General features: G+C 39.6%; 1 protein-coding gene across 1 annotated transcript in view; it reads left to right on the top strand.

Annotated features, from left to right (window-relative positions):
* dnah6 (dynein, axonemal, heavy chain 6) overlaps window positions 1-22,015 on the top strand; it is a 51,549-nt gene extending 29,534 nt beyond the window's left edge. The window contains 34 exon segments of the mRNA XM_018664576.2: window positions 228-459; window positions 563-715; window positions 1,350-1,490; window positions 1,986-2,228; window positions 2,434-2,601; window positions 2,815-3,050; window positions 4,171-4,315; window positions 4,625-4,741; window positions 5,038-5,161; window positions 5,456-5,652; window positions 5,906-5,968; window positions 5,970-6,110; window positions 6,704-6,829; window positions 6,992-7,156; window positions 7,698-7,765; window positions 7,995-8,175; window positions 8,394-8,573; window positions 8,782-9,015; window positions 11,103-11,238; window positions 11,503-11,675; window positions 12,167-12,357; window positions 12,536-12,696; window positions 13,451-13,539; window positions 15,195-15,341; window positions 15,483-15,621; window positions 17,985-18,104; window positions 18,234-18,355; window positions 18,732-18,861; window positions 18,958-19,085; window positions 19,296-19,481; window positions 20,106-20,178; window positions 20,453-20,604; window positions 21,273-21,495; window positions 21,734-22,015. Coding sequence (XP_018520092.1) covers window positions 228-459; window positions 563-715; window positions 1,350-1,490; window positions 1,986-2,228; window positions 2,434-2,601; window positions 2,815-3,050; window positions 4,171-4,315; window positions 4,625-4,741; window positions 5,038-5,161; window positions 5,456-5,652; window positions 5,906-5,968; window positions 5,970-6,110; window positions 6,704-6,829; window positions 6,992-7,156; window positions 7,698-7,765; window positions 7,995-8,175; window positions 8,394-8,573; window positions 8,782-9,015; window positions 11,103-11,238; window positions 11,503-11,675; window positions 12,167-12,357; window positions 12,536-12,696; window positions 13,451-13,539; window positions 15,195-15,341; window positions 15,483-15,621; window positions 17,985-18,104; window positions 18,234-18,355; window positions 18,732-18,861; window positions 18,958-19,085; window positions 19,296-19,481; window positions 20,106-20,178; window positions 20,453-20,604; window positions 21,273-21,495; window positions 21,734-21,837 — 5,188 coding nt within the window. The 3' untranslated portion in view covers window positions 21,838-22,015.
* Window positions 22,016-24,086: the final 2,071 nt, after the last annotated feature.

Raw genomic sequence — 24,086 nt, 5'->3', positions numbered from 1 at the left:
ATTAATTTGCTTGTCTACACCCAGTCTCTGCATATATGACCATCAGTAGTGTTGTATCAAGGATTATAACTCCACACAAATATCTTCTTTAGTAATAATAGTTATTATACACTCTGCAACAATACATGGTTCATATTGAGTGGAACCTGTGGCTTGTATATATCTTTATAACTGTAACATTTTGTGCTTTTTTTGTGTTAACAATGATTCGGATTCTCATTCTCTAGGATTGCCCGCATGATTCGCCAGGAGAGAGGCAATGCCCTGCTAGTAGGAGTGGGAGGTACAGGCAAGCAGTCACTCACTCGGTTAGCAGCCCACATGTGTGGGTACCGTTGCTTTGAGATTGAGCTGAGTCGAGGCTACAACTATGACAGCTTCCACGAAGACTTGAGGAGACTCTACAAGATGGCTGGTGTGGAGGGCAAAGATATGGTGTTCCTATTTACAGACACTCAGGTATGAAGGAAGGACTAGGCTGATGTTAAAAGAGTAGACTTTTGTCATATTTTTGTACATCCAAGTATAATTACTGCTGTCCACTTTCTCTTGCCTGTTGTAGATTGTGGTGGAGGAGTTTTTGGAGGATATTAACAACATGCTGAACTCTGGCGAGGTGCCCAACCTCTTTGAGAAAGATGAGCTGGAACAAGTACTGGCTGCCACCCGCCCTAAAGCCAAAGAGGCTGGAATCAGTGAAGAAAACAGGGATGAGGTATGCACAGACACAAACACATACAGTACTATAGAGACCATTTATCATGCATGCAGTAAAGCCAAGAGTCAGATGATATGATTGAGCCCACTCTCATTCTGTACAGCTACAGCCAGCAGACAGTGACCTTAGCTTTACAGAAAAACTGGAAATGGGGGAACAGTGTGCCAAGGAGGACTGATCCCTGAGGAGACCCACAGCTGGGCCAATTAACTGTCACCTATGGCAATGCAGAGAGTCCTTTCATAGAGATTTGCCGTAACCAGTCTAAAACAATTACAAATATTGCGTCCCTGTAATGTTTAGCATGTTGAATTAAAGCAAGAGCTCACCATCAAAGAGTAAGATCTAAGATAAGTAAAAACAAAGACTGACCACTGTCAGTTGCTAAAATTAAGAACTTAACATTTAAGAAACAACCCACATGCAGAGTGTTTTCCACAATAGGCCAAAATAGGCATAGACTTTGGGCAAGAGATGTCAGTTAAAGTCAGTGCCTTCAATCAAGCTGTGAGAAAACTTCAGCCTTTAATGTTATCTGCCTGCTGAGACCAAACCTCAGAATAATGGATTCTCCTCTGCATGTGCATTTGTGTGTGTGTTTTTCTGTGTGTGTGTGTGTTCATGCCTTCAGGTGTTCCAGTATTTCATCTCCCGTGTACGGGAGAAGCTGCACATCGTGCTGTGTATGAGTCCCGTGGGCGATGCCTTCAGGTCCCGCTGTCGTATGTTCCCTTCACTGGTGAACTGCTGCACCATTGACTGGTTTGTACAGGTATGCTCAGACAGCTGTTCTGTTTGGTTTGGGTTTGTTAAACTGAAGATTATTATTACATAATTATTATGGCTAGAAACAAATAGAATAAAAACATAATCATAGTGTCTGGTACACAGGTACACATGCATGAGCACATCATAAATTTCCATCCTCTTCTTTCTTCTTATTAAATTTTTTCTGGTTTTACAACTATCCTCTCTCCCATCCACCATTCTTGTCACTGGTGCTCTTGTTTAGGATCGTTTAGTAGTTCATTTTTCTCCTTTGTTTGCATATTGAGCTTTTGTTGTAACTCTGTTGTGGAAGCTTGTAATTTACATCTTTATTGAATTTCTCCATTAGTGCATTTTGTAAATTTTTAATGCCTTTCTGTTGCTGCTCTGTTTAATCACTGTTCAAACAAGAGCTAAAAGCCAAAGCTATGTCTCCTTGCTCTCACTGCAAACTTTACCTCACCTTGTCCTCTCTTCCCTTTTACCCTCTGGTGTTCAGTGGCCTCGTGAGGCACTGCTCTCTGTCTCTCAGGCCTTCTTCCAGAATGTGGACTTTGGCAGTGAGGAGCTGAAGGAGAGCTTCTCAGCCATGTGCGTGGAGATACACGTTAGTGTCACTGATATGGCTGAGCGCTTCTACTCAGAGCTGAGACGCCGATACTACACTACGCCTACCTCCTACCTGGAGCTCATCAATCTTTACCTGGGCATGCTCGATGAGAAGAGACAGCAGTTAGTGCTGGTATGTTCAACCATCAAAATGCACAATTATCAGTACAATGATTAGTTGTCAGTTGTGGTTGAAAGTTCTAATCAGTTATTTTGTCTGTGATCAGCATCTTTGTGGCCATGGCTTGACTTTAATACAGTTTGTCTTATTTTATAGATTATGTCTGCAAGCATAATATGAATAATATATATGTTAAGTTATGGTTGTTCATGAATAGGCCAGGGATCGGGTGAAGAACGGTCTGACCAAATTGTTGGAGACCAATAAGCTGGTGGACAAAATGAAAGTGGACCTGTCTGCTCTGGAGCCAGTCCTGAAACAGAAGTCCATTGATGTTGATGCCCTCATGGAAAAACTTGCTGTCGACCAGGAGAGCGCTGATGAGGTCTGTGTGTGTGTGTGTTTGTGTGTGTGTGTGTGTGTGTGTGTGTGTGTGTGTGTGTGTGTGTGTGTGTGTGTGTGTGTGTGTGTGTGCGTGACAGCGAGAGAAAGATAAAGTAGTATTATTGAAAAATAAGATGCCAAAAATGCATAATACCCTTTTATCATTTCTGTGGTGTTTGTGTATACATAAAATAAAAATATGTTCTTGCCACAGGTGCGTAAAGTAGTGAAAGAAGATGAGGCTTTAGCCAAGGTCAAAGCTGAAGACACCCAGGCCATAGCTGATGATGCCCAGAGGGACCTGGATGAGGCTTTGCCAGCCCTGGAGGGTGCAAATCAGGCTCTTAGTTCTCTCGACAAGGCTGACATCTCTGAGATCAAGGTGTTCACCAAACCCCCAGACCTAGTCATGACTGTCATGGAGTCTGTCTGCATCCTACTCAACTGCAAGTCAGTATACTTCTCTCTTTCTCTGAATAAATACAACTTTTCTTCATCAAAGGTTTTTATTAAGAGTTTTATCTCTGCCTCCCTTGCAAGAAACATTCCCTTCCCTACAAACTCACAACTCACTAATTATGTCATGAAATATATTAAATTAGGGATGGCAGATGCCATCTCCTGGGGCTTTTTCATAATAAAGTCAGAGGAGCACAAAGGACAGTCCAGACATTAAGGGCTCGGGGAAATATCATATATAATCTTTTGTTGTTTTGTTTGTTAAGTACAGTTGAATTAATTCAACACAAATAGCAAATGGTCTGTCTAATGTACACTGTCTAATTCTGTCTGATCAAAATAAAAAGCCAAAAGCAGGAATATCAAACAGGAAAATGCATTCACCAAATGTCTCTGTGCCTAAAAGATTATCATGATGATCCATCATCATAATCACAATCATCACTGTAGCCACTTTCATCATCTTAGATAAAGATGGTTGATAATGATGACAATGCTATCTTCAGCACAATTATTATCAACATATTTTCTGTCATTTCAAAAATGATCATCATTATTATAATCACAGTCTCCTTTGTTTTACAGTATGTTTGCCACCTGTATGACATTTGGGCCTATTTTTTAATCCCATATATTTTTTTCCATCAGCATTCAGGGGGATTACCCTGTCATCTCATAACTCGGCACTTATCCCTCTGTCTCCCCTGTCATCAGTCATTACTCTACTGAAATGCTGCACTAAATCCAGTCCTTCCCAATATCCTAACTACTTAAACCTTTTAACACCCATTGTTGTGCCCGCAGCATACTGACACTATGTAGAACTTTCACTTACTGCTAATACTATGAAAAGTTCCATTAATATGAATGTGTATCCACTGATAGATTATACTTGTCTTTTGTTTCTTTGTGTGCTCTGACTTAGGATGTGTTTCTTATTGTTGAACTGTGTTATGAAAGTTGTATGGCATTATGGCTCAAAACATCTCTACATTATAATAATGATACATAACAGCATACACATTATTTTTAGAAATCTTTATTTTATTCCTATATAAATTTAGGTTTCCTTTTTTCACATCTCCTAACTTACATTGCCCTTTCCTTACAGACCAGACTGGCCCAGTGCCAAGCAATTACTTGGAGATGCCAATTTCCTCAGGCGTCTGACAGACTATGACAAGGACAACATCAAGCCTCAGATCCTGCTGAAACTGCAAAAATACATCAACAACCCTGATTTCATACCTGAGAAGGTTTGTTTGGATTCCATATCAAAAAGTCTGATATTTGGGAGGAGGATTCAGAGTAAGCAGATTGTGGTGAAATTGGAGTTTAAACACTTAAGCATTTTTTAAAATGTAAGAGTTGAAATGGAAACAGGAAAATAACTGCTTTAGTTGTCATTATGGTATTATGGTCATGTACATGCCACTGAAATGAGCTATGCAGATTCTGTGAATGCATAACCCGTGTGTCTGTAAATTCTGAAACATGTTACATGTTACAGTGTGTTTCAGAATCTGCTGCATGGTGTAATTTCTTCTTGTTTTTGCTGCTGGTAGGTGGAGAAGGTATCCAGAGCCTGCAGATCGATGTGCATGTGGGTCAGAGCCATGGATCTTTACTCCAGAGTTCTCAAAGAAGTCGGCCCTAAGAGAGCTAAACTGGCCAAGGCGCAGGTCAGTAACACAACAGAGTGCAGTATGCATATAAGATTTATGCCATATACAGAGACAGTTCTAGGAATATTGTTTTATATTCTCATACATTCCCACCTAATTTCTTTGTGAAATCTATAACAATCAAGGCATTCATCCACTACACACTGTAGTCCATTCTGTATTCTGTTAGTCCCACCCAAGATTGCCCCATATGTTAAACTTAATGATGAGAATGAAAATTGCCCAAACATTGTCTAAATGTTTCTACAATGGCATTTCCCTCTTTTTTTCTCCCTCTCTCCCAACCCATGCAGGAGGAGCTGGATATAACCATGGCAACCCTGAGGGAGAAGCAACAAAAGCTACAGGAGGTGGAGGACCAGATCAAGGTCCTACAGGAGCAGTTTGACAGCAGTGTAAATGAGAAGGAGGAGTTGGGTGAGAGCTGCACCCTTTATATATAATCACTTTAAACTCTACCTGGGTCTTAAACTGCCCATCAACTGAATATTTTATGTGAATTTATTCCTATTGTGTGGAAGTCTCTATATATGGAGCATATTCCACCAGGAAGTTCACTCTTGTATGTCCACTATCTCTTTCAGTGTTCAACAAGGTTTCATTACCCATTGACACTGAAGAAGAAAAACAAAGTTTGCCATCATGCACGTATTTACCAGCCAATATTCTTTTTTGTCTCTCTGTCTTTGTGACCCTTTTCCTTCCTCATAGTTAACACCATGGCTCTGACACAGGCTCGGCTGACCAGGGCAGGGAAGCTAACTTCTGCTCTAGGTGATGAGCAGGTACGCTGGGATGAAAGTGTTGCTCTGTTTGAGCAAGAGATCATCAACATTGTGGGAAATGTCTTCATTGCAGCTGCCTGTGTGGCCTACTATGGAGCATTCACTTCTCACTATAGACAGCTGGTAGGTGCAGTGTGCTGTGGTGCAGTGCAGTGTAATCTATTACAAATGAACTGAGGCCAGTTGCCTCATTATCTTACTTGTACCACTTCCGTGCGATGCAGTTCTCATTAGAGTAATGGCACTGAACTGAATTGTATATACAATATTAAAACACAAATGTTAAGTAATAAAAAAAATATTAAATGAGGGAAAAATTGTGAAGTTTACAAAAACAAGAGGTCTAAAAATCAAATGTGTGTTCCTTTTTCCCCAGTTAATTGACCAGTGGATAATACAGTGCCAGGAGCTGAACATCCCCATTAGTTCCAGCTTTAGCCATTACCAACATTCTGGGTGACCCATTTGTAATCCGCCAGTGGAATGCAGAAGGGCTGCCTCGTGATACTGTTTCCACAGAGAATGGGATCTTGGTGACTGCGGGCCGCCGTTGGCCTCTTATGATTGACCCACAGGATCAGGTGAACTAGAAGGATCAGGATCAAGGATCATCTAGGATCAAAATGGCTCTCATGAATTAAAACATTTCATTCAACTATTTAACCCATGTGATGTTAAGTGACATGATGAATGTACACACACTGTTGTAAAACCAAATTTTATTTCACATATTCCTTATCTCAGAACCTTATCGGATTTCATTTGATTTAAAATACTGGTTACATCGGCTGCTGTACCAGCATAAAGAACAGAAACCTCTCAAAATAGAACTTCCTGTCAGACATGGTCAGAGACAAAGTCACAGACAGGCCCATGCCCCAGGACACGCACACAGTGTCCAGCTTCCCCACACAGAAGGGGCACAAACCGACTCACTCAGACTTATGATGGAAATATTGTCTCAGCTTCATTTTCCAGGCCTCTGTATAGCACTGCTGCTCTTTGTCCTAGCAACTGACAAGTCTACTCTTCTCTCCTGTCATGTTTGAGTGTTGTGTCTCCTCCAACCCTGTAACTCTGTTGTTCTTTTTCATTTTCACAATGCTCAATATACAGTATGTGAAGAGGCCATCTATTCATCACATTAGATAAAGCTTATTTCTTTTACCCTCAGGCCAACCGATGGATCCGCTCCAAGGAGGCCAAGCATGGCCTGAAGGTGATCAAGCTGACAGACCCAAGCTTTCTTCGTACCTTAGAGAATGCCATTCGCATGGGCATGCCTGTACTGCTAGAGGAGGTAGAGACACACCACCCATGTCATGGTTAATAATGCTTGATCATAAAAAAAATGTGTTTTGTGCTAAAATATAGTTTCATAATTAATTAAACGTAAGTTTATACAACCTTTATTGGAGGATAGGTGTGTATATTCTTGTATTCCTGCTCTGTGTGTGGATAGTTAAAGGAGACCCTAGATCCAGCCTTGGAACCCATCCTGCTGAAACAGACATTTGTGGCTGGTGGACGGACATTGATCCGACTTGGAGACTCAGATATTGACTATGACAAAAACTTCAGGTTCTATATGACTACTAAGATGGCCAACCCACACTACCTACCAGAGGTAAGGACAGCAAACGTACTCTTTTAATTTAATACTGCATTAAGATTAGGTTCAGCTGGCATAAGCAGTTGTGCATCAGAGGCACAATATTAGGACGGAAAAAGTAAACAAGTTTTGTGGAATAACAAAAAGTAATAAAAAGTACTGTCAAACAATGTAGTCACCTGCCAGCTTCCCCCCTGTGCACTTTCATTCTACACCAGCCCAGGAGAACAGCAACACCCTGTGAATATCAGCTTTTACTTCAGGGTTAATTCCAACCAGCAGTGCATGACAGCACTAACAGACAGCACAAAAGTATTTGGCAATTGTCTGTAAAGTGTTAATGTTGAATATCAGCTGTCATGCATGATATATTCATAGTGACAGGGCAGTTCAAATGGCAGTTGAAGTTGTTTTAAGAATGAATAAGTGTTTAAAGAATTGCAGCTGTGTGAATGAATAAATATGGACGTCACTCATAATGGAAATGCATTCTCTTTATGTTTATGTTTTGAGTTGGTGTTGCCCAATTTAATGTAATAGTTTCTGTTACTTTCAGGTGTGTATCAAAGTTACAATCATCAATTTCACTGTGACTAAGTCTGGCTTGGAGGACCAACTGCTTAGGTACATAGACACATATGAAATACAGATATTGCTTCCCATCCAAACCACGTGATTCACATTTACAAACCACTATGTGCTGTACCTCTTGATATACCTCAGTAAGACTATTTGCATGTTGCACTTGTACCTTGACCATAATGTCAGCCTTTTTAGCAGGTATTATTTGTATTTGATTTCCACATAATTTTATCTCCCCCGATCTTCCCACAACCCCTCTTACTCTTCCCAGTGATGTGGTGCGCCTGGAGAGTCCACATCTTGAGGAACAGAGGAATGAGCTGATCGTGCGCATCAATGCTGACCGCAATCAGCTGAAAGATATTGAAGACCGCATCCTTAAACTTCTCTTCACCTCTGAGGGGAATATACTAGATAATGAGGAGCTTGTTCAGACTCTCCAGGAGTCAAAGGTACATCTGGGACAAGGCAGAGGAAATATGGATGCTTGTCTTGTTCTTTATTATTAACAATTTTACATATCTGTCATCATCTACAGGGATAATTTTCACCATTTATTTTCCTTGTTATTCTCCTGTTGTCTTATTTTTTTCCTTTTCTTTCCAACATCTGCTTACTGTTCTTCTCTTTCACTTTTTGTATTTTCCTCTCTGTTTCCATCATACCTCAGGTGACATCTGAGGCCATAAAGCACCGTCTAGAGGAGGCGGAGGCTACTGAGCTGATGATCAACTCTGCAAGGGAGCGCTACCGACCCGTGGCCACTCGAGGCTCTGTCTTGTACTTTGTCATCGCCAGTCTCTCTGAGATTGATCCTATGTACCAATTCTCCCTCAAGTACTTCAAACAGGTGAGAGAGAACACCCTTTTGTTTTTTGTTTGTTTGTATTATTGTTTTGTTTATTTTACATTTCACAGACAAATCTCCATCTGAGTTTTCTAAGCTTTTTTTTGGAACACAATATGAAAAGGCTTCAAACACCAATGTGACATAATTGTTTTCTTCATGCTGAATATCTCTCTCTCCCATTCCTGTTCCTCTCTTTCTCCATTCCTAGCTATTTAACTCCACCATTGAGACATCAGAGAAAAGCAGTGTGTTAGAAGAGCGTCTTCAGATCCTCCTGGACCAGATCTTGCTCAACTCCTACATCAATGTGTCCCGGGGCCTCTTTGAGCAGCACAAGCTCATCTACAGCTTCATGTTGTGTGTAGAGATCATGAGGCAGCGTGGTGAGATTTCCGATGAAGAATGGCAGCACTTCATAAGAGGAGCTACTTCCTTGGAAAAGGTGAGATGTGAAATCAAAAGTCAATAAGTTCAGGCTGAAAATCTATCTAATGGAGGGGATATCACATTTTTGCTCAAACTATATAATGATGCATGAGTAGTGTTCATGGGTAAATGATTGTAATTATTCATCAGTCACTTAGGTTGTACTTTTATTTTTATTTTTTTTAACTAAGGTGAGGATTATCACACATAGTGACGTTCATAAACAATGAAAACATTCAACAAAAGTACCTAGAAAAATATTGTCAAAGTCAGCCTCCTTAATAGTTAATTGTTTCTGTTACAAGCAACCAGTTGGTGTCAGTGACAGTTATTGTCTCAGGTTAACATAGCATAAAATCTAATTTGTGCTTGGGTTTTTTCAAAATGACGTTAACTGTGGAGCAGGATTCCAACAACATAATTGTAAACCAAAGCAGTAGGTTTTTTTTTGGGGGGGGGGGTTTCTAACTTAAGTTCCTGCTGTTCTGTAATCGCCTGTCTAAACTGCTTGGGGGAGGTGAAAACTCTACAGTACACTCTACAGTTCATTGTAGCTAACTTGTAATGTGAAATCAGTTTTTACTAAGTTATAGCCTTGCACCCTCACTATGTTCAAACTAAGCTATTGTTTGAACTATTGCTATGTTGATGCAACAGTCTTAGGAGTTAGAGTTGAATAGCTGAATTACATCTGTTCAGATATTTAGAGTCTGAATGTACCAGAATGGCCAACTGAGATTTGACAACTGACGCCAGAACGAATCATAAGGCATGAGGCTTAATTGCCTGCAGGTGTAAGGAGATAACGGCCCGTCGTAAATTTTAAATGAAAAAGACAATGATATTTTTTCCATCTTTTTGGTTCCCAGGTATTCTAATAATTAGAAGGAAATAGAGAAATTTGTTACAGTTTGTCGGCTGGATCCTCCTAACTACAGATAATCAAGGTGCTGTTTTATTTTCCCCTTCGAAAATCCTCCCAGGTTGGCCTATAGGCAATATCTTCATTCTCTCCCCCTCACACGACGGGATTGAGATTGATGGCAAAAAACATCCTTTGTTACAAGGTGACAGTCAGTGTCTCTCTCTCTCTTGGCCAGCTTATTGCTGAGGAACTACTGAGACTGATGGAAACACAGACAGTAGGAGAGAGACAAAAGAACATATGAGAAAGTCTTTCTGTGGAGAGGTTGACAGAATAAATATTTCTGCGAACAAGAGATAAGGAATGAAGACTATCTCTGTTTCTCAGCTGTCCATACACCCTGCATCTAGCATGCCAATAGGCCTTGAGCAATCAATGCAAAAGTCTCAGTACCTCAAGTCAGACATAAGGTCCTCCTGGACACCTTCAGAGGGGCTAAATGAGGTGATATGAACTCCTAAGAGTCTCGTTGACCTCAGAATATCCCAACTTGCATGCACTTCAGTGGTTTGCTTTGAATAATTACCTTTTCTCTTTCTTTTCTTTCACTCTCTATACTGTATTTCTCTATAATTCTTAGCATCTCTCTCAAACCCCCCTGGGGCAGAAGGGTGTGCAGCTGAGGCATCATTGGTTTGGGCGATAAATAAAGATACAGCTTGAGTAGCACAATGAATAAAAGGACCTTTGAGATTTAGCTCTGGTCTTATTGACAAGTTTAGACAGTTTTGAGACCACAATACAGATGACGCAGTGCCATCCAGGGGTATATTCCTGTTTTCGTCCATCATTTGGCTCTCATTTATATGGCATTAGTCAGGCTGGAGGTGCTACCTGTCAGCCATCGTGATGCTAATGCTAATGCTGTCCTTCCTCTCTTCTCCTTCACCTCTGTGTTTCTATCTCCTGTCTTTTGCATCGCAGCTTCAGTATATCCGTCATCTATGCCTCTCTTGCTAATTTTGAGCACTTTTTGACTTTGAATTTCCATGCTACCATCTTTCATCTGTAATGTCTACCTTCACTACATGGTTTGAATCATATCCTCTTTACACTTTTATTGGCATCCTTTCATTTGTCTTTACTGCCTCTCTACTTAAAGTCTGTCCTTCATCTTTTCCCCATCCCCTCCCTTTACTGTTGTAAATTGTCTCCTTTTGTATTTCCCCATCTCCCAGGACTATGCAGAGCGGTCAGATGTGCCATGGCTAAGTGATTTTTACTGGCAGACTTGTTGCGAGCTGGAGGACACACTACCCTGCTTCAAGGACATCTCCAAGGAAATCACCAGAACCCATATCCACATCAAGCTTGGTAACCAAAACCCATTGTTATCCTGACTGATACAGCAACAATCAGCAAATTCAGTGTATGGTGTTTTTGCTTAATACAAGAAACAGAATGTTTGACCTACATACAAAACATAATTTTTCACTGTCAGGCCTTACTATTCTAATAATTATTCTTACATTTCTGCACCACATAGTGTACAAATCTGTATGTACTCTACTACAAAGGTGTTAAAAATTCACTCATAAAGATTTGTGTACCTTTAAATGACAGTCATCTCTCCTTCAGGACGTTTTCAAGCATCTATAAATCCAGAGACCTGGGAAGGCTATGTGTCAGATTTGCCTCCTCTTGGGGAGTCAAAAGAGGTGAAGAAGGAGAATGGCATCAGGGGCTACTGGAATGAGAGGTTGGGGGCTTTCCAGAAGCTAGTACTTATCAAGAGCTTCATGGAAGAGAAGGTAAGCCTGTATGAAGTCTGTAGAGAGATTTAGTATTTATTAAGGTTTTGGAGATTGTTTGTTTCCAGATTTACAGCATCACAGGATGAGTTTCAAATGAGAAGAATTGTTGTCAATGTCAGTAGAGTTTTTTTAATTTTTAAACCCAGCAAAGATTTTGGTATTTGTACTAATTTGCAATTATGCAGGCTGCACCAAGACCCCTGCCAAAAAATTGATCTCATAGAAAACTAGGCTTGTCAGCAACTGGATTTTAGAAACTGTCTCTGCAGCAATGTTCTGTCCACTCTAGATAAAACAACCTGTTCACCTATGACATTTTCTAATTATGTCCCCATAATGTCAGCCTTCCCCACTCCTCTGGAGTATACCCTCTATTGAATTTCCATTTTATGTCTAATCCATTTTAACTTTACTTTCTTACATTGTTGCTGTCTCTGTACCGCATCCTTTTTCACACTCATACTATACTTCCCCCCTCTCCTTTCCAGGTGGTATTTGCAGCAACAGAGTTTGTAATTGTCAGCCTGGGGAAGCAGTTTGTGGAAAACCCCCCAGTTGACCTGGCTAACCTCTACAATGACATGTCCCCTGCCACCCCACTGGTTTTTATTCTCAGCACAGGATCTGACCCCATGGGTGCCTTCCAACGTTTTGCAAAAGAAAGAGGATGTCTCGACAGGTGAAGACAAAAAGAAAAAATATGGGCCCATATCCAAACTTCCAGCTTTACCAAAGCATACTGTTTGAGAAATTTGAAATAAGGATTTATACTGATCATCACACCGCCATCATATTTTTTATACTAGGAATATACAGATGTGTATAGGTAATGACAGGGGTATTTCCATCTTTCCCAGAGTTGAGTCCATCTCACTAGGTCAAGGCCAGGGACCTATTGCTGAGAAGATGATTCATGCAGCACTGAAGAGTGGCAAGTGGGTCTTTCTGCAGAACTGCCATCTGGCTGTTTCCTGGATGTTAGCCATGGAAGAGCTCATCAAGACCTTCACTGAGCCTGGTATAGCAAAATTAAATGACAACATATTAAGTGACAACATGCATGATGAGACAAGGGCTGACCATCATGACATCATTTTCAGATGCAGCTACTGTCCCATTCTTCATCACAATTTGTACTCTTGCTCCTGGAATAAGACTGAAAGTACAATCCATTTTAGTTTTAGCATTTTAATGCACACATGTATCATACTTACGTATATACATGTGTGCGCACAATACGCACACATGTATCATACTTACGTATATACATGTGTGCGTATTATATTTATTTTGTGTCATTTGGCAGGAAAAAAGTAACAGGGCTCCAATCTAAAGTTTTCAAATACAACATGACATGAGAGGCAAAATTATACTGGAAACTCAGTATAAGGTTATCTTGTCAATGTTTATGACTTTTAATATTGAAGAGGCTCATTTTAATTATACAACAATTCTTTGATAAAAGAAGTATTGGATTACTGCCCCAAATTGTGCCACAGTGGATGTGTCAAGCACAATGTGATTTGTAAAAATGCCCAGAAGATACAGAAAACACAACTAAATACTCAGCAGTGTGCATATAATACAACATCACTGCACTTCTGACGGCACAAATGACTAAATGACTGCTGTTTTTGTGGTTGTTTCCATGGTTTTTCGCAGCATTTGTATCAATGAAAAAACACTTAAATGTGTTTTTCAGAGAGACAACCATTAAGTTCTTTTTTCCTTGTATATGGCTCTGAATAATGTTCCTTTCTGTTCCTGTGCAGATACATCAATCCATGAGAATTTCCGTTTGTTTCTCAGTTCCATGCCTACCAAAGTATTTCCTGTTACAGTGCTTCAGAACTCTGTCAAGGTGAACACATACACACACGCACACACACACACAGCTCATTTCATTTGAAGATTGTCTGTCAAAGATTGCTCTGCAGGATTAATGTCCCCAGTATAAACACACACACTGCATTCAATTCCAGTGTGAAATAGTTCACCTTTGAACAAGTCTGCATTCTCTCCAGTGAGCAGTCCAGTCTACCATAGTTCTTCATCATTATTCTTCATGAAGACTATTCTTACACATACCTTGAAAGCAAGTGGCTGTAACGTTATTACGCTTCTATGGGAAACCTAAAGTTGATATTGCACATATTGCATCTGTACAAGAGACTATTAATAATTAATTTCAATACAGCAGTGTATTGTAGAGAAAGGACATTTTGAAAAGCTCATTAATTACTAAAAGAAACCTGATGGTAGTATGCTGAAGGATTAGATAATGGCTTTGTAGTTGTGTCTGTTTAGATAAGGGAGATTGATAGGGGAATGTAAGAAGGTGAAGTGGATGTAATTTGCATTACTTTCACTGGTACTTTATGTGACACTTTGCATGCTTTATAATTAGTTGAACAAAAGGCAGAACTGGTACTTTCTCCTGTGTCACCATGTCAGTACAAACAGTAGGTCAGTTATGGCGAGGCTGCACATTACATAGAATGAGGGTAAAAGATAAAGACTTTTTAAAATTTACATCTATTCAGGGACTTCCATGGCTTATGAATATTAAGCTGACTTCACCCAAAATGCCATCCATTTGCTGATTCTTGGAACCAGAATTCAGCTGTCACTGAGCCTCTTTAGTCCTGTACTATCAAACAGCTGCTATTTGTTGCCAAAAACTCAAAAAGGTCACTTGAATTGTTAATAGTGGATGTCAGTCACAAATCAGGAAGTTGAAATATGGGATCTGTGTACACTATACATCATCTGGGACAAACTACAGCGCTAGAGGAACTTAAACTTGACTAACAGGATTAATCAGACCTTAAACCCTTTGTAGACCTTGTACTGTCCAACACTTTATTTTTACTGCCTGGTCTTTACTTGACTTGTCTGGTGAAGTTGTTTTACAGATGCAATACCTCATGTTATCTATTGCAGAAGCTCAACCTCACTCTTACTCTATGCATAAGATTTCATCATTTTTAGTAAACCTTTTCCTAAACAGCTTCATAATCATCTAGATATAACTATAAGCCCCTGTTGGTTAGTTTCTTCTGTATTTAAACAATGTTGACCAGATATTTGTAGCAGCAATCCATGACTTCTTTTCCTTTGGTGGATTCTACTGTGAAATGATGATCTGCACCAGGGGTTATTTTCTTACTTAACTCATTTTGCCTCTCCCTTTAATCAAGTCAGATATACTCAATAATAAGTACATTTTTGGTTTGGTTTGGTTTAGCTGTGTGAGGATCAGGTTTTGTCTGTAGTATAAACCTTACATGACATGATTATCCAGATTATCTAGCTTTCAACAAAATAAATACTAGGAGTGAGAGTAATACACAGGTCTGCCTGAGGGAGAATTGCATGAGAGCAAGTATCAAAACTGGACTTACAGACTGCCTGCTCAACACTGAGAAAAAAGCCTGATCCCAGGACTTTTGGCAGTCTGAACAGGACTCAGTAGCATCATCAAGCCATGTGTGTTTTATGTTTTCTCATTTCTAGGTGACAAATGAGCCTCCCAAAGGCCTGCGAGCCAACATGCGACGGGCCTTCACAGAGATCTCCTGCAATTTCTTTGAAGACCACATTTTGGGATGCCAGTGGAGGAAGATTGTCTTTGGAATCTGCTTTTTCCACGCAATCATCCAGGTTACATCCTCTCTCAGTACCTCACATATATTTTGTTACTGCTTTGTGTGCTTGGATATATTTTACTTTCTTGTTGTATGCTGTTGTATGTGTTTGGTTCTTCTTGTCATTCTTTGTATGTGTCGTCTATATGTGTCTCAGGAGAGGAAGAAGTTTGGCCCTTTGGGCTGGAACATCCGCTATGAGTTTAACGACAGTGACAGGGAGTGTGCTCTACTCAACCTCAACCTCTACTGCAAAGATGGCACCATCCCTTGGGACGCTCTCATCTACATCACTGGTAGGGAAGCCTACACACATGGATGTGTGTGTATATTGTATGTACCTAAATGCTTGCAGGGTGAAACATTTGGGGGTTTGTTAGTGTGTGTGTATGTGGGTGGGGGTAGGGTAGGTTTTTTTTATAGTGGACTGCTCCAATCACATTTCTATATTTAACACAATCATAAAGTGCAATGTGGATTATATGAGACTCAAGATAGTGTGTGAATAGAAACAGTCTCTTTTCATCACCATGTTTGCTGCCATGATGGTTGTGTTGCCAGTGTGCTGCACAGACGGCACACTGTTGTTTTGTCAACAACACACACATTTTCAGCATCTAGTGAAATGGGTAAGCAACATATTTGCTGATGTCACAAAGCAGGATGGTTCTGTGACATGATTTCACTCTGCTCTGCAACTGTGATCCCATGTTTGTTTAACTCTCACTCAATTAACTTTCAGTGCTCTCTTCCTCTTGACAGCTTGTTTATAAAAAATAAAATGAAAAAAACAGACGTTCCCAAAACACACAACAGTTAAAGAAATCAAACCGTTGTGGTACTGATGTCATGTGATTTTAAATAATTTGACAAATGACAGCATTTGTCATGTTACATGTCCACCTGAATTATATTAATGAGGGTTGACTAAATATTTGAGACATCTGTTGGTGATAGTATAGTGAAATTAACCCTCTCTAAAACAGCAGTTTCAACAGAAACAGAACATGACAACTTTCACTTTTTTTAGATGTAGTGTATTTTGTCATATATCCTGAGCACCCCTGTGGACACAAATGAAATTTCAGTTGAATTTAATTATGTCAGTTTAATATTGTTTATCATCGATTTCCATAACAGACATCTTTAAAGTTATTATGAAGAGGAGGAGGGATCCCTTTCATTAACTATACTCATCATATCTCCAAAGTTCATTTGTTTCCCTAATCTGGTTTTCAATTACACCTCCAAATGATTATGTGCTGCGTTCAGTCTCAGTGGAGCACGCCACATCAAATTGATGGTTTTCATTGTTGTTATCACACTACTGTGTTATTAGTTTAATCCTTAATTCTAACAGTCCTTGTGAGCCAGAGCTACACACCCTTTGAGGGAAAGAATTTGGGCTCAAACCAAGCATGATATTGCCTTTCCCCTTTTAGAAGGAGCAGTTCCTCTCTTCTGGTGCGAAAAAAAGGCTCTGCCAGCTTTACAACGCCTGCAGCTTACTAAGAGTTTCAGGAGAGATGTGTCTGATTATTCACTCCCTTCTTTACTGTCTACATAATTATATTAACTATATGGATCTTTAGAGAAAGTATGGATTTTAAGTGTGAATTGGTAAATGCGAAATATAATTTGAAAATGATCTTCCATTTTTCTCTTTGATAATATGTACTTTATCCTCCAGTCATGTCTGTCTTTTCACAGTTCTTTCCCTCTTGTCTATCTTCATGTCACTGCCTACTAGGCTGAATCTTATTATATGAGTGTGTTAAAGAGCTGGAGACAAATTGTGCTTAAACTGTAAACCAGCCTTTCGTACTTGAAAATGTGTGACTATAGTCACATGATTATTTGTGTCTTTACATGACTGTGTGAGTGAAAAGGACAGATGTTGTAGTGATGTGTTTAAACTGTCTTTTAGCCATCCTAGTCTGGTTGATCAGCTATTTATTTTCTATGTGGACTGTCCAGTGCCACTTTAGGGCTCACTTTCTCTCCCCCATTCTCTCTTTTTGTGATTATTTTACTCCCCCAGCATAGGATGGAACATATCATGGTGTCTTGTTTACATAAATTATGTCCACCTTGGTATAAATAAAGTGCAGTATATAAAATTTTAAAAGCAGAAAAACTTATACAACTCAAATAAATGTATAGCTAATATACAGACATCCATCCATATCCATAAACACTGATTTATACATACACATTTAAATATGCACATTAATAATTTGTAGTAGAGTAGAGAGAGAGAAAAAAGCATGGCATCTAAAATAGCTGTTTCAGGGCCAGTGGTGGCTGCACAGATGATAAGGCAAGGCAAGGCAAATATTACTCTATACACTGTATCTTTGTGTCTGAGATTGATTACTTCACTCTAAATCTTGCTAAAGCAATAGTTTTTTTTTTTTTTTTTCAGGTTTGTTTTCTCTTGACATTGTTTACTTAATTAACCCATATTCACATTTCATAAACATTTAATATCTTATTCCAAGTGTTTCATCATGCTGATTCTGAATGGAATTTTAAATAGTTTGAGTGTGGTACAACAAGCTTGAACTCAAACTGGGGCAAAAGCATGGATGGTCATTAAAACAACTACATTACACAGCAGATTGATAACATTATGTGGTCTTTGTGTCTGTCTCTGCAGGTGAGATCACATATGGTGGCAGAGTGACTGATGCCTGGGACCAGCGGTGCCTCAGGACTATCCTCAAAGGTTTCTTTTCCCCTAAAACTCTGGAACATGGTTACACCTACTCCTCTTCAGGTATTTTTCAAGCTCAAGCTCTTAGGAACACTTTGAAGCAAGTGTGTGTGTGTGTGTGTGTAAAAAAATCAATTTGTTATAGTGCATACTCTTTTACTTTATATTTTCTTTTAATTCTTATGTGTTAAGGTATCTATTATGCACCAGAGACAGATAAACTGGAGAAATATAAGAAGTATATTGAGAGTCTTCCAATCATAGATGATCCTGAGGTGTTTGGCATGCATGAGAACGCCAACCTGGCCTTCCAGGTGAGGAACAAGATTGAAATAATAATTGAATTATTTTACAGAAAAACAAAAACACATATCTATTAAAACTCTCTCTGTTGGTCTGCTTGTCATTGTATAATCACGAGCAGATGTTGCAAACTAATAGACTTGTTCAGTTACCATTTGCTTTTATTTTTTTGCAAATTAATGTGCTGATTATTTCATGTTGTCCAGTAAATGTCATTATTTATCGGGCTATTTATGATTGAATCTGGAGCTGCTCGTATAGTTTATTGCTAGTTGTAAAAGCATTTCTATACAGAGACCATGAGAGCGCTATGGTAAAATGTCAATAACTGAGGATTATACAATATGTGTGTGTTTCCTGGTGTGTGTATTATGTTTGCCCCCACAGCGCCAAGAAACCATTACTTTAATCAACACCATACTGGATGTTAATCCTCGCTCTTCAGCCCATCACGGAGCAAAAAGTAATGATGAGATTGTCTGCGAGCTGGCTGAATCTATACTAGCCAAGCTTCCTGGTATAAACACATACACAAATACACACCTGCACACATTTTGGTCATTGCTTAGACTTTGTATTATCATAACACTGCCGGTTCTCTCTCTGTGTGTAGAGCGTCTGGACATGGATGAATCAGTGGAAGCTCTATTTGAACGCGATGAAAATGGCCGCCTTAACTCCCTCACAACTGTGTTGGGCCAGGAAACAGACCGGTTCAACAACCTACTGAGAGTGCTCAGGGTAACACACATATCACTCACAAACATGTGTCTGAATTGTGAAGATCATTTCATTGTAGTAGTGTTGCTAAGAGAGAGAGCCTTGGTCAAAGTTTATTCTCTGGCAGCCATTGGTATTAGAAAAAAAAACATACATATATTTTTGCACAGATCCTTTTGTTCTTTTCATTACCTCATTCTAATAATGTGTGATTCTGTGTGTGTTTCCCAGATGTCTCTTATCACTCTACAGAAGGCCATTGCAGGTCTGGTGGTGATGTCAGAGGAGATGGACCGTATCTACACAAGCTTCCTAAACAACCAGGTCCCCACTCATTGGGCAAACTCTGCCTACCCTTCTCTCAAAACCTTGGCTTCCTGGGTCAGAGACCTGTCCCTCAGGACCTCCTTCATCCAGGTATGGAAGGGAACACAGACATTCAGATATTCACACACAAACACACACGCCTGTACATTTGGTCTGTGTGAATTATCCTCTCACTAACAATGAGTTTTGCAAATAGGTTGTTTAAACGTAAATGAAAAGTGAGAAGATCAGAGAAAATATGATATTTGTTCGATTATGTGTCTGTATTATCTCATTAAGTTGACAAACACAAATATCACATGAACATTTTGTGTTCTTCCCTGAGGTGCAGAGCACTCCCCTCCCCCCATTCACCCTCTTGTAGTGTTTGGTTCATCTCCCCTGACTTAAGCTGTTCTTCCATAAGACTGGTTTGAACATGAGCGTTGCAAAATCACAAAAATTCACTCTCACACACACAGAGAAAAGGGACAACAGGGGAGAGCTGCATTAATTCATAAAGGGATGATGGGAAGCCACTGAGTCAAATTGCACGTTCACTACATCAGAAGTCAAGTCCCTGAGTCACTTTCAGGTCCCATAAGTAACAGGATGGCTGTAATGCACCATGGCTTGTTTAACACTGAACCAATGCATTAAAAATGTTTAGCTATTTAAAGATACAGACATTTATTTACATCTCTCCCTCTTTTTTTCTCTTTTGACTTTTGCTAGACCTGGATCACGTGTGGTCAGCCCAAATCTTTCTGGATCTCAGGATTCTTTTTCCCTCAAGGTTTTCTTACAGGTAAAACACTGCAGCTGCAAAATATCTTCCATGTTTTTGATGAACCATAGCCATTAGGCAAATTTTAAAACTGCTATGATATGTTATTGCGTCATAGTGATCACTTTGACCATTCTGTCGAGTATGCATGAAAAAAATGTGATTAGCTTTTAACTGTTCAAGAATATCCTCAGTTGCTGCTGTTTAAATGTGTTAGAACTTGCAAAAGAACATGTTGAAATGTGTGTTACCTCTGGCCTCTGACCTCTGACCTCCCCTGCCCTCTGGCCTGTAGGAGTGCTGCAGAATCATGCAAGGCACTATAATTTGCCGATTGATGAGCTCAACTTCCGCTTCAACATGGTGCCAGCATACAGGGACCAGCAAGCAGTCTGTGAGGCTCTGCGAACTCTGCCCAGCAATGCTAAACTGGACATGGATGATGAGGTACTGGACAACTTGAGAGTTGTTCGCAAAGGTTTTGTTCAGTGACACAGAAGTCATTGCATGAGTCACATGGTTTGCCAGACAGAACGGCCTACTATCATTAATTTTTCTCACCATTGTCTTTACCCAGTGACTGAGTATGTCTTCTTTTCTAAATTTAAGTATGTGTGTTGGTAGAGGTCAGTCATAACAGGTGGGTTTTTTCTCTCTGAACATTTACATTAGTTTTAAAATATGTCCTCTGCTTATAGAGAGTTCATTAACTGCATGTTTTACTTTTGCATTTTTAACATTTTTAACTTTTTACTTTTTGAACTTTTGAAAACTGAATAGTTTGACATTTTGTAAAATATTCTTATTCGCTTTCTTGCTGAGAGTTTAATAAGAATATCATAAGTGACTCTCTGCTAATGAAAATAAAATCCATAAATCCATAAAGATCAGGTAAAGTACCTCTATAAAGACCAAGAAAAAAGTAATGTTTTTGTTGGTAACCCTGCTTCTACGAGGAGCAATGACAAGTTGAGAACAGCGATGGGTGTGAAAGGATATTAAATTTGTCATGAAAACACAAGGGGCAATGATGAATTCAAACGAGAGGACATGTTAACACTATGAATATGTTTCTCTGAGTCACCACCACTTCATCTCACTTGTGGATACAACAGTTACCAGAGCCGGAAGATGGTGTGCTCGTGCATGGTATGTTCATGGACACCAGTCGCTGGGATGATGACAACATGGTGATTGAGGATGCATTACCTCGAGTGATGAATGCCATGCTGCCAGTGGTGCACTTTGAGCCACAGCAGAACTACGTTCCTGAGCCTGACCTCTACCACGCTCCTTTGTACAAGACCTCAGCCAGAGCCGGGACTCTGTCCACCACTGGTAGAGTCAAATAGGAATTCTCATTATATTTTACAATTATACATTTTATGGCATTTTAGCTGAAACATTTTATACTGACTGAGCAGGCAGGGGAACATTTTTTGCTAAGGGGCATGGACATACACCTTGATGTATACTCTTGTTTTGAGGAGTTATTGTTGGGTGTTGGGAAGGTCCTTCCAACACAAAGTCATGTAAAAGATAGTTATTTTCATTCTTCATTTCTGTCTTCCTGCAGGTCACTCAACTAATTTTGTTGTGACAGTAATGCTTCCTTCCAATCGGCCCAGCGACTATTGGATATCAAAAGCCTCTGCTCTCCTGTGCCAGTTGGATGATTAAGTTTTTATTCAAGGACAAAAAGGAATTTTAAATGTGACTGAATTACATACCTCAATGCACAACCTTGAATCAATGTTGTATAATTTCTGGAATTATTTAAGATTTTCACAGACACAATTTATGCTGAAAGCGCACTTACTTCACATACAGTGTAATAAACATCTTGAGTCAGCCATTACTGATCTATCTGCTTCCTTTGAACACTCGTGTATTAGTTATATGCAGCAACAAAACCTTATCCTGCTGACACTTGATGAGAATGTGCAGTACATCCACATCTCTGAAGATGAGACATCCTATCTCCACAAGGTAAGCACCATATACTAGACTCCCATGCTGGAGAGCTCCATACACGTTACGCTGTCAGTCAATGGATGAATGTGCTTGCTGAAATTTACAGTACACATGTAGCCTTAGGGAGAGAAAAGGACAGCAGATGGTCAACAGAATAGATACAGTAGTTGGTTGAATGGAGATAGGTAGACAGACACATAGATGTTAATGGTTCACAAAGAAAAAAATACATAAGCTAGCTAAGAGGGATGAGTTGAGACAGGAGAAGGAGTGATGATCATCAAATGATGAAATATTTCCGCCTCAGTCCCCACACACATCAGCAGCCTATTTGTGTCACTTAGGGCATGCGGTGCAAACACATAAAATATGGCTCCTCAAACACATTAAATATACCCACTGCAGTAGTGGGGCATAGTGCAGACATTCTCAATCTCTGTCACACACACTGCCTCCTCCACACCTTATTGCTCCAAGCTGGAATGGGCATATATAAACATTATATTTAACCTAGGAGAGAGCCGCACAGAAAAACACAGTTGCTCACAATACAGTAGAAAGAAATTAGATTTATTCGTTGAGAAAAGCATAGGTACAAATACTTTACACCAACGAGAATATTCCTGACAGCCTACGAACATGTAGGAGCACTATTAAGGGAACATTTCTACCTGTTTCTGGTCTTTATGCTAAGCTAAGATAACCAGCTGTTGGTAGTAGCGTCATATCTACTGTACTGACACGAGAGTGGTTTAAATCTTTACATCTATCTCAGAATAAGAAGAAATATTTATCAAAATGCTAATTCTGTTATAATATTGTTAAGTGTGGATTAGAAAATATTATGTAGTTCTTTCATTGCATTATTTATTAGGAAAAAATGTAAAAAGTAATTACAAGTTTGACCAATGCACAACGTTTTTAGGAAGTTCTGCCAAATGTCCCATTTTCCATCTAATTTTTACAGTCTCTTTTTCTGTTTCTCATTCTCTCTTTTCCCCCAAAAGCTGTCATCCTCCCTCTGTCCTTCACTGTCCCACATGTCCAGACTACATCCACTTTACTAGTCTAACTTACTCTCTGTCTATTTTTGTGCAGGTTTGGGTTCTGTAGGCCAGGCAGATGCAATACATGGCATGTAACTGCTTCCCTAAAGCTGTAAATGGTGATGAGTTGTCTGGCTTTGCGGGGGCTAAGTACGCTTGATCAGGACATGTCAGTTCAGAGGTGAAACCTCTCTCTTTATTAATCTCGCCTTCACTCAGATTTAATCACGGATAGTGACAACAGACACAGTTTTAACTTGCTGCAATAGAAAGTAAGTTTGCACACTAAAATGTTTTTCTTGTATTGGAAAAGCACAGTTCAAATCATTTCAGCTTTAATTTTTGTGCAGATTGTCCCAATTAGTGCATAGGCAATGGCTGCACAAATGACTTCACACATGCATGATTTTCTCCAGCTCTTGTATCATCACTGACCTCCTAACCTCCTTTATTAACCTCCTTTCTCCCAATCATTCCTTTTATGAGCCAAGATTATGAACTATGAATAACTGTGAATGTACTGTACTGTTATTAGGATAGGATTCCCAATGAAGAGTGTAAATGAGATTATACGCCCCAGTCACTCTAAAACCAGATTAATAATGTTTTATCATCTCACACACACACAGACAAATACACACATAAACGTCCGTCCCTGTGGATTAAGTCAGGGGGAAGAGGCCATGGTTGATGTCTGAAACAGATGGGTCCAAATGAAAACTGAGATTTTTGAGGGGACAATTAAGGGGAAAGAAAAGGAAGAGGAGAGATTAAAGAAGGGGCTGAGGCATAAAGACACACATAGTTGATGATGCTTGCCGTAGGACAATGAGAACAAACAATCTGACATCTAAGCATGTTTGTCATTATGAAAAGCACAGATTGACAGTGGGTCAGCCTTGTGTTCTC

This window comes from Lates calcarifer, linkage group LG5, assembly GCF_001640805.2.
Source record: "Lates calcarifer isolate ASB-BC8 linkage group LG5, TLL_Latcal_v3, whole genome shotgun sequence".
NCBI lineage: Eukaryota > Metazoa > Chordata > Actinopteri > Centropomidae > Lates > Lates calcarifer.
Note: the sequence above shows the minus strand (reverse complement) of the source record. Positions and strands in the feature narration are given on the sequence as shown.